This window comes from Harpia harpyja, chromosome 16 (genome assembly GCF_026419915.1).
Source record: "Harpia harpyja isolate bHarHar1 chromosome 16, bHarHar1 primary haplotype, whole genome shotgun sequence".
NCBI lineage: Eukaryota > Metazoa > Chordata > Aves > Accipitriformes > Accipitridae > Harpia > Harpia harpyja.
Window position 1 is genome coordinate 13,987,993 of NC_068955.1, and position 11,084 is coordinate 13,999,076.

General features: G+C 42.5%; 1 protein-coding gene across 17 annotated transcripts in view; it reads left to right on the plus strand.

The window, feature by feature from the left end:
- Positions 1–11,084, plus strand: part of TSPAN4 (tetraspanin 4) — a 486,303-nt gene that overhangs the window by 470,752 nt on the left and 4,467 nt on the right. For all 17 annotated transcript variants that reach the window (XM_052810435.1, XM_052810441.1, XM_052810436.1 and 14 more), the window contains 2 exons: positions 7,264–7,395; positions 9,122–9,205. In XM_052810435.1, the coding sequence (XP_052666395.1) occupies positions 7,264–7,395; positions 9,122–9,205 (216 nt within the window). The remainder of the gene's footprint in view (positions 1–7,263; positions 7,396–9,121; positions 9,206–11,084) is intronic.

The window sequence follows — 11,084 nt, forward strand, 5'->3', positions numbered from 1 at the left end:
GCCATGCCCTGTGCCAACTTCTTGTGCCCCTCCAGCCTTCTTGCTGGCTGGGCATGAGAAGCTGAAAAATCCTTGACTTTAGTCTAAACACTACTTAGCAACAACTGAAAACATCAGTGTTATCAACATTCTTCTCATACTGAACTCAAAACATAGCACCGTACCAGCCACTAGGAAGACAGTTAACTCTATCCCAGCTGAAACCAGGACAATGCTCGATTGTCTTAATGATTCCTTTGGCCTTGAAACCTATTAAAGTTTAAAGAGCGTCTTGTAAGTTTCAGATGAAACTGCTCTAGGTCTTAGGAGCCCAAAAGATAATAGGAAAGTACCATCTTGCAAGCCATGTACAGTCATGTTACATCACTCTCTTTTCCAGCATGGCAACTATGAAATTATCATAGACTCATAGAATAGTTTGGGTTGGAAGGGACCTTAAAGATCATCTAGTTCCAAGCCCCCTGCCATGGACAGGGACACCTTCCACAAAACCAGGTTGCTCAAAGCCCCATCCAGCCTGGCCTTGAACACTTCCAGGGATGGGGCATCCACAACCTCTCCGGGCAACCTCTTCCAGTGCCTCACCACCTTCACAGTGAAGAACTTCTTCCTTACATCTAATCTAAATCTACCCTCTTTCAGTTTATAACCGTTATCCCTCATCCTATCTCTACACTCCCTGTTAAAGAGTCCCTCCCCATCTTTCCTGTAGGCCCCCTTTAAGTATTGAAAGGCTGCTGTAAGGACTCCCCAGAGCCTTCTCTTTTCCAGGCTGAACCACCCCGACTCTCTCAGCCTTTCCTCACAGGAGAGGTGCTCCAGCCCTCTGATCATCTTTGTGGCGCTTCTCTGGACCTGCTCCAACAGGTCCATGTCCTCCTTATGTTGGGGGCCCCAGAGCTGAAGGCAGTTCTGCAGGTGGGGTCTTACCAGAGCAGAGTAGAGGGGCAGAATCACCTCCCTCAACCTGCTGACCACACTGCTTTTGATGCAGCTCAGAATGTGATTGGCTTTCTGGGCTGTGAGCGCACATTGCTGGGTCATATTCAGTTTTTCATTCACTAATACCCCCAGGTTCTTCTCTGCAGGGCTGCTCTCAACCCACTGATCACCCAGCCTGTATTTGTGCTTGGGATTGTGCTTTGGTTTTCCTAACCTTCCATGCACTGTCTTGACAGTACCACAGCGTTAAAGTCTCTGTGCTCCCCATGCTGGGGATTAAGGAGAAAAGCAAAGAGCTCCCACAGATCCATTTTTACCGCTTTACATGATTGGTTATCACATGTATCTTTCAAAACTATTTAGGAATAGACTATTGCAGTGGTGCAGCGAACACCATCCCAGCATGGTTAATTATGTAAAATGCTTTGCAGTTGAATAGCGCTATGTAAATGCCAAGTATTATTTTTTGTGTTCAGTAATAATCATTATCCCTCACATCCCTAATCAGTAGAGTGTAATCACTGAGAGGAGGATTAGGGCAATACAGGGGACTTTCTGAAATGAAAGTCCCAGTCTAGGCTTGCTGTTAGCATTCTGGCTCCTAAAAGACGACTCTCAAAAAACCCCCACATTAGATCTAACCACGTTGCCATACAGGACAGTATCTCAGCACTGACTTTTCTAATGGGGCCAGCAGACATCAGTCATTGGTTGAGCTATGGGCCGTGTCTGTATGCGGATATAAAACAGCAGCCTCAGAAAAAAAGCGTGACATGTAAAAAACATGACAGTAACAGAAATCATAATGAGTTCTTCCTCGTCCTCTCTGCATTCCCACTCCTTTCTTTGCAAAAGTATTTTTCAGATCTTGAGCAGAAGGATGGCACCATGGTTAATGTAGTAGGCTCAGATATGAGGCATCTAAGCTCTGGCATAGTTCTTCATTTCTCCTACCATTAGCTTAGATAGAGACCATCCCCACCCTGCATTCCCTAAGTACGACTGTGTATGGCAACTTTTGCTTAAAGAAGGGGAAAAAAAGGTTTTCCAGAAACAGAACCACATTTAGATGGCATTTGATTTCTGTGGGACTGGCTGGTCACAAATCAGAGGGGAGTTTTGACCGGGAGTATGGATACCCAGTGTGCACACAGCAACTTGTGAGTGGTGATTACTGTATTTCTTCTTCAAGCGTGAAAGACCTGAGCACCTTTGTGCCTTGAGAAATGGTTTTTCTCTTTTTAACAGAAGTATACAATTCCTAAGTAACTGGGAACAAGTTAAAAACAGGGTCCATCAGGCCCGTCTTTAAGGAGGAAGTTGCAGTTTTGGTCCATAACTGATTTGTTCAGATTACCAATAAAGGAGTTGGGTTGAGCTGCATACATGCAATGCATGTTAAAGGAAAAGCACTAGTCTCATTTTGCAGTTGTATTAAACCTCTAAGTCAGGGAGCCATTTCAAATTAGAGCATTTCATTGATTTCTTTTTAATACCTTCAGCTAACCAAATCCACAACCTTTCTCAATAGCATTTCAAACCTTAAAAGGATCAGAAACACAAGCAGGTGACTTCTGCGTGTTGTGACTGAAGACTATGAAAGCTTACAAAGTGATTTTAAACATGACTAAAATGCTAATAGTTTAGGATCTAAGTTACCCTGAACTGCATTACACTCCTTACCAACCAGGACTGGTTAAAGTTACGGGTGGAGATCATTAGGAAATGAGAAATAGGCATTGATTTTTAAAATGTTGCTTCATCCCCTGCATTTTTGTGATCAATATTTGAACACTTCTCCTTTTAACTAACCAGGCAGTAATTTGAGAGACATGCAGAAAACGCATTAGCTTCACTAAAGTGAGCAAATTCAGCTCACTGTTACTGCGGTGTAATGCCTTTCATGTCTACTTAGACCACTGTAACTGAGAACAAAATATGGCCCATCTCCCTCTACCCCAGTCATTGGTTCTGTTAGATCAAACTATACTTTAGGATTACTGCTGAAGTAATGCAAACCACCCATTAAACATGATTTTAGAATGAAACTATCTTATTCACTACTTTTTACAGTGATGGAGGAAAAAGGCATATAAAAGGCACCCTACCCTGTCCCTAGTTCTCAGTCACATTCACAAAATTGGAAAACCAGCAATTGCTAAAACCTGTCTGCAACAAGGATTGGGTGTCTAGTTTTATGACCTCTATCCCAGCCTGGCTGATTTTGCAGGAATTTGGCAAAGAAAATAGGGCCTACTTAGCCTTCAATACTGGGATTGCCTGTAACATACGTACAAGAATCCATCTCCTTATCATTTCTATAGCACTAAGATAGAAACTTTGTGTTTAACATTAATTACCAGCCCTAGATACCCTATGCTAGAGTAGCAATTACTTGTTAACACAAAAATTAAGCTACTTGCAAGCAGTGTGGCATTCCATATATACAGCACTGAGACCTCAGTGCTGTTTGGTGGTGCTTGGCTGGGAAAAGCACAACCAGCAGCATGACCTTTGACTGCATCGTCGTGTTGAGCAGCCCCTGCATGTTCTGAGCTCTTGGGAACTGATAAGCCACTTCAGAACCCCACAGGTAATCAATAGGGGAGTGACTTATGTCTCTTTAACAAAGGAGGGAAAAAATGCGTTTTGACATTTTGGGAGGCAGAGCCTCCCTCCCACGTGAAACAAACAGCAGCGTATTGTCAGTATTCCTGGAAATGTGCAGCAGCAGGAGCTTAGATACTCAGAGGCACCTGACAAGCTTTTGCTTGTTTAAGGAAATTTGCCAATCACTGTACAAGTGTCCCCAGCACTACTACCTGATTGTCACCTTATGCAATAAGTACCCACATTTGTTCATGTGGGCTGGCACAATTGCATCTAACCATGCATGCTCCTTCACAGCTGTGAGCCCTGGAATCAAGTGACCTGAGGTGTCCAAGCCAAGGTGTCTTAAAGTTACTGTTCTTCAAGACAGTAGCTGACATTTTTAATAGATTACCCCCTTTTAAAGTGTGTTAGTCTGGGTACCCCAAAATAAGCACTGTTAGTTTGTAATTGTTTCTAAAAAACCTAAGTGTATTGTTCCCTGTTGAAACTAGGAACAGAACTAATCAATTAGGCAACCTTGTCTAATTTTATCACTTAACTAGTGAAGGGAGCAAGACAGGACTGTAAATGTGACCAAAAAATGAATGTGGTTGTAGCAAGAATCAAGTCTGCAATTGCTTCATGGCAGTCAGGCAGTTTAACTTTCTTGCACTGGCAGAACATCAGCCCTGGTGAAAGAACATGAAGTCTGGTATAACTGGCTACAACAAACTGCTGGTGACAGAAATTATCCTTCACGTGACCTGAGCTTTCTCATCCTCCAAGTGTAGGACTGTTTCCAAGTATCCTGGCTCAGAAGCCTTGTAAATTTTAAAAAGAGAACATTGCTCTCAAATCTAAGAGGACTCTAAAAAATCCTCTTATTTTGCTCTTTGTCCTCAATATTCCCCTTTCTTCTAATAGTCCCTCATCTCTCTCAACAATTTGGCTACTTATCGTTCAGCTTCATGCACACAGGATAAATCAGTCACTTGTAACATGATGCCAAATCATTCCCACACTCTCTCTTCTCTACTTGGGCCCCCATAATGAAGGCTCTGAATTTACTGAGCTCTCAGCTTATCCATCTTTTTGGCTTCTAGCTGGACCTCTTTGCTGAATCTAAACTGATGAGCCATTCAGTCCCACTGCTGCTTGTTTCCTTGGTCTTGCCTCTCTGACCTACTGCCCTGGGTCAGTGCCTCTGCTCCCTAGAGATGCCATTCACTGGACTTGGTCTTCACTGAACACTGCTCGCTCACTTGCTCGTGCGCCCTCTGGTCTCTGTGGTGGTAGTATATTCTCTTCTGTGTTTGTCACCTCCTCTCCTTTAGGATTGTGCATCATCCACTGCTTAATTCCATCGCTCATCCTTCCTTTGTCTTCCAAAGACATGGCATCTCTTCGAGTTACAGTTCCAGATGTGATTTCTTCCAGTCCCAAGACTGTTGATCCTCATGCTACTTCATTCTTTTTTACCCTCGATCTTTTCTCAGCCCTTTCTCCCATTGCTGGGACTGCCTCGTCTGCTAGCAGTGGCAGGCAAGTATCAATATTTAATCCTCTGCTCTTGTACAGTACACAGAGAATCTGCATGGGCAGGCAATGTGTGTCCAAATGCAGCTTCTCTTTGCAACTGCATGCCCTCCAATTTCCACCTTCTGGCTTACCAGGAAGTTTTACTCTTTGGAGTCCCAACCCTAGGTCATGGCCTAGCCACCTTCTGCTTCACAGGCTCCATAGGAACAGCTGTCCTCAACCTGTTAGTGAACCCGTAACTACAAAACCTGTACTTCACCTCCTTAGTCTGTCAGACTTTGACACCCTCAGCCATGCAATATTATGGGGAGAAGGGGTCTTGTCCCGATTTATGCAAACTTGTGTCACTTATATTTGGCCAGAACATCACTCAAATGTCTCAGCCCCTACTGTTGCACTCTCTGCATCACAGATGAGCCACATTTTCAAGGCTTGGTATTTACAAGCTGTCACTTCTCACTGTCTATCAAAGAGCTGCCTCCTGACTGTAATGATGACAGCCTGCAAGACCTTCTTGTTAGATTTCCAGATAAACCAGCTTTCCTCAAATGCATGCCATGTGTTCCATGCTGCTCCTATCTGCTTTTGGGACCTCTTACACACGGAGCTCCTGTCTTGTGTGCAGGAACATAGAGGAAAAAAAGAAGGTCACAAACTTTTTTTTACTTTCAAGTCAGTTTGTAGAACATGAAGCCTGTAAACTCAGAAATCAAACAGTCACAAGCTAACGATTTATTCCTGCCATGGACCAAATCAGAATTCTGAGCAGAACCTTGTGGGGATAGATGTTAGTCTGGGAAAGATTTCTGACTTTTGCTTGGCAGAAGAAAAACAGTGCTGTGAGCACTGAAACGTCTCTATCGCAGACTACTTTCTGCGAGGGCTTGAAGCAGCTTATGATGCACAAAGCAACGCGTGACGCCTCTGCCCTCTATTGGTTTTGAATGGCAGATCTTGTGTGTGCAGCAGGACCTGAACACGGCTCTCTGGGCCCACAGACTCTACAGTTATTGTATATATAGGGAAAACTCTCGCTCAGGCCACTGTAAACATCAGGATCTGAATTAGGTCCTTGGTCCTGGTGATGCGGACGTCTGCATGCATGATTATGAGTCTATCAGAAACAAGAGAAATTGTCTCTATAGGGATGCAAAAAACACCGTATAGGCTTATGTAAAATCACATTTGAAATGTAAGATCTTGGCAAGTCATTTTTGGGGCTAAGTAGGTGGCTGGCATAGCCTTGAAATAGTGTGAAGTACTGCCAATAGCAGAGAGCAGTTCTGCAGCCCAATGTCATCTTGTTTTACTCATTAGTGGTAAAGTGTCTAAATACCGACAAATTCATACTTTTGAGTTAGCATAGGAGTGACAGATAGTGTATACGTCCATATGGTAATGAGTCTTAGCTTATTTTGTATCACAGGACTATACCAGTTCCCAGAGGGGGGGGATGGTCACAGAGCCATTCCCTGTACTGTTACGTACATTTCCTATACCTTTCATCCCACTACCAAAGTAAGTCGAACAAACTTTCCGATTTAGCGCTAACATAGTCATTGTACATGGTGTCGTCATATGCAGACACTTAAAGCACCACTATTTAGCAGCATCCGATGATGACATTAAGGAACTGCACCAAAGAGAGAAGAGGCGGAAATACATCTTTTCCTGTGTGACAAAGACTTTCAAAGGTGATCAGTAATTAACAGCTTAGAGAGAAATTTGCCTTGTTAACTTCAATCATGATTTCAGAAGTAAGTAGTGTTCCATAGAGATCCCAGTATCTTCATCTCCTGAGTACTGTATCTGTATCTTTATTTTTTTTCCTGAAAACAAGCTGCAAACGATTGTTACAATCCTGCTCAGTCACATCAACTCTTAACCTCACTGCTTGGCTGGGGTCGTCCTGTTTCAGCTCCTGCTGTGTCCTGCCACTGCAAATAGGTGCCTTTGATTCTTGTCTCAACATTTGCTACACACAAGGCCATATTTAAACATAATTAAAGAGTGAAGGAAATAGTCTATTTGGGTAAAGCTGAGGAAATACTGTATTTCTTTAAAATTTCAAGCCTCTGCTAGTGTAATTGAAATGCACTGAATGTCCAAATCCAGGAGGCAGAAGTCAAAGCGAGCAGAAGTCGGTGACAGATCATACTTAAGGCATCATCTCGGTTCTTCTTTTTCCAGTTCAGATGCTGTGGAGTCTCCAACTACACTGACTGGTTTGAAGTGTACAATACTACCCGGGTGCCGGATTCCTGCTGCTTAGAATTCAGTGAGAACTGTGGACTCCATTCCCCAGGGACCTGGTGGAAAGCGGTGAGTAGCTGGAGCTCAGCAGCTGCCTTGCAACCCAGGCAGCTAGTCATTTGCAGGGCCATACAGATGATAAGGTATGTTGTACCCTTACTCATCTTCTTTAATTAGGTGGTTTCAGAAGGCTCATGTTGAGCTGTGGCTTTTGACCTCCAGTGAAACCGCCAATTTAATTATTTTTATGAGCTGAAAGCTTTCCTTTCAGTAGGCTCTAAGCTGTTTGTTGTTTCACATTGCAGACAAGTACTATCTAACACTGATCTGCAGCACAGTCTAGCTAGATCTAACTAGGATGTGACAGGATTGTCCTTTTCAATGTCCGACCCACTGGAGTCAGGTAGAGATAAAGGCAAATGGCACACACACGCACGCACGCACGTGCCCTGGAGCAGCAGCCATAACTTATTGTGGCTCAGGGAGTCGTGAGGCAAGAGGGCTGTGTGAGCCTGAAGTGCTCTGCTCCTGCCACGAACGCTAACTCAGGGGCCTCCATTGCACAGTAGGAGAGGGGGAACTATTCTGCTGAATTGCCAGCAGCATTTTTTTTGCAATGAGTTTCTGCACTTGCCTGTAATTAAATTCAAAACTCCATGGGATAATTTCCCTACACTGTTCTTGGGAAGATCCTTCCAGAGCAGATAGTCAGAGCCTAAATTCTTCTGTGAAATTAGCTCAGCAATTCTTTGTGCTAATTATGGGTAGTGCAGTTACCCAGGAGGGGCGTGGAGTAAGGCCATCTGATCAAGTGGAATTATAAAGAAGTTTTGCTGGTTCTAATGGTTTGTGAAGACAACGAGTAAAGCTCTCTTGGCCACTTTCTAGTGAGATTTCATATGCGTGGATTGGCACTGGCAGAGACTGAGTTCCAACCAACCATGGCTCCCTTCTACCTCTCAAGTAGCTCCAAGTCAAATTTTGAATTAAAGGATTTAAAAGTTGTTCTTCTATTTTATTCTGGGTACCAAGATCAGTGCAGGTTAAGACCACGTCTTCTGGGGCACATTAATAGTTTTTTCCTTTATACACATGTGAAAGCCACTAACTGAAGGCTGACTGATTCTTGGCCATGTACATTTACAAGACAGAGGGCACAATTTTTGCACAAGGTTGGCTTACAGACATTATTTATTATTTACACATTATTTAAAGAAAGGTTTCCCTTGGGCCAAGTCTACCCTGCCCAACACTGGGCCAGGAACATGAGGTTACAGCTACTGCAGAATTTAAAGCAGGAAGAAAATAATGATGGAGCACCCATACTGCAGTTTGAAATGATGGAAAATGAATGGTATGAAATGGGCCTATGTGTAGCAGGTGTGGCTACTGAGCAGCTCTCACTGGAACTTTTGGGTTTGATTGTAATTAATATTTGTTTTCCTGAAACATGGAGAAAATGAAAGGCTCATTCTGAAGTTCTAACTGCTTCTAGCTGGTTTTTAGAGGGCAAAGAGGACCCAAATCCGTGGCTTGTTTATTTTTAGTTACTGGCCCAATTTATATGAAACAGTGCTCGTGCAGCATTTTGGAGGCACGCTTTTTTGTGTCATTACAATTAGTACTCCATGTTTAAGCTTCAACCCAGAAATACACGGTAGTTGCTCTAATGCCAAAATGATAATTCAGGCTACCTAGCAGCTTAATTTGATCTGGCTCTTTTCTAACTGTATATTGCCAGAGGAGTAGAGCTGTGTGTTTATCACTAATGCAATATTCTGGTGGTTTTTTCTAGCCTTGCTATGAAACAGTGAAAATATGGCTCCAGGAAAACTTACTAGCAGTGGGAATCTTTGGATTGTGCACAGCTATGGTGCAGGTACAGTTTAATATAAATTTTCAAATCCTAATTAATCGTAACTAAATAAGTAACTATAGATCCAGATATACTCTGCCCAAGCCTGTTTTAATAATTCCAAATTTTGCATGATGTTAGAGTAACACTGCAAAATTTAAGTCTTTTATGTTTTAATTTAGTTAAAATGCCATGTACAAGGTACAGAACTAGGAATACTACACGCATTTTCTGTTTTATGATGCACTGCAGAGAACAGGCACTTGATAAAGTGGTTTATCTAAGGCTTAGACTAGACTCAGTGGAGAGGTATTCCCTGCCATCCAAAGCCAGAAGCCTAATTAGGGTAGGGTGAATTGTATTTGTCCAGTCATTCTCCAGAGAGGACCACCCACTTAGGCTAAATATCTAACTTCAAGATAGCCTAAAGGTAGCTTGAGGCTTCAACCCCATCCTCAGTCCTAGGATAAGTTACAAGTTGCAATGTTGTTACCATTACTCAACCTTGCCAATAAAAACCATGTTCCTTTTCTATTAAATGCAGGGAAATTAGGTAAATAAGATTGGCGTAGACTTGCCTATCAGATTTTCGACCTGCAGTTATTTCCAGCATAAATTGGCTTAGAGAAGAATCAGATGTCAGTGTAGTACCTTGTCTCCTCCGTACCTGTGTCTTTAATCCAGCTTGCCATGGTCATGGTCATAGTGTAGCCCCAATGGCACAAACCTTCACCTGAGAATACACAGGTGAACGCTGTGCTGGAGCTCAGGCTGTTTCAGCTGTATGCCAACCCTCCTCCATTTATGGCCCAAAGTCCCATTCCTGAATGCAGTGAAGATGGAGCTTTAGTTTCCAGCTCCACCTCTCTCTCACAGTCAACATATAAGCAGAAACGATGGCATCGCCGAGCTAATTAATATCATGTAACTCCACATTAACCCAAGTTTGGGGGTTTTTTTTCAACTTTGCATGGTATACCACTAGCAGCAGCAAGAGAGCCTGGGATGAGAAATTCCGCTCATATTCCCACTAATGTCAGATTAAGCAGAATGGCATGTATCTTACCCTCTCATATGTCACATAGTGGCTGCAACTTATTAATGCAAATGCCTGACTCCTTGTAGGTGCAAATTCAGTAGAGTTTTAGTTTTTGTTTTCCAGTATAGTAAGCAGATAGGCTTAGAGAAAAAGATAAAGCACAAGATCATATAGCAGAGAGACCATGTAAGAGTGTTGTTAATATATTACCACATTTTAAAAAACAGCTTTTGAGCAGCTATTCAGCATTTAGAGAGTCTTTAAAAGATACATTAAAAACCCAGCAGCCCATGTCAGAGTCCTTCTCATAGACCTTGATTATATTTAGTGTATTAAAGAGAATAATATCTTATCTTTCTGACAGAAAGACATTACTAGTTTGCATGGGAGAAAACACATCAGACAATTTAAAAATGCTAATTGATATTCCTAGTAAATGCTGTGAAATACAGAGAAAACACCTCAGAACACAAAAGATTTTTAGTCTGTCTTCCAGCAGCCAAAACCAAAAGTTTTGATGCACTGTCACCTAAAATGAATTGGGCTCCCGCTATTGTTGCTGTTACAATGTTGTTCTGGCCATAAGCATGTGACAGCTTTTGTTTTTCACATTAACAGTGGTTATAGTTAGAATCATACAGTGACACAACTTGAAGAATATACAGCACATGTGGCAGAAGAATCTTCTTCAGTCATGCATGTTCAAAATTATAAAACAAATTCAGCCACCAAGATTTTATTATGCAGCTGTCCCTGAAGGTGTTCCTTTGCTAGGCACAGTGTTCAGGGGGATACTTCCAAAAGGTATGTGCTTACTGTAAAACAGCACACTAAAGCCTAACAATCTTACTTCACTGTGGAAGA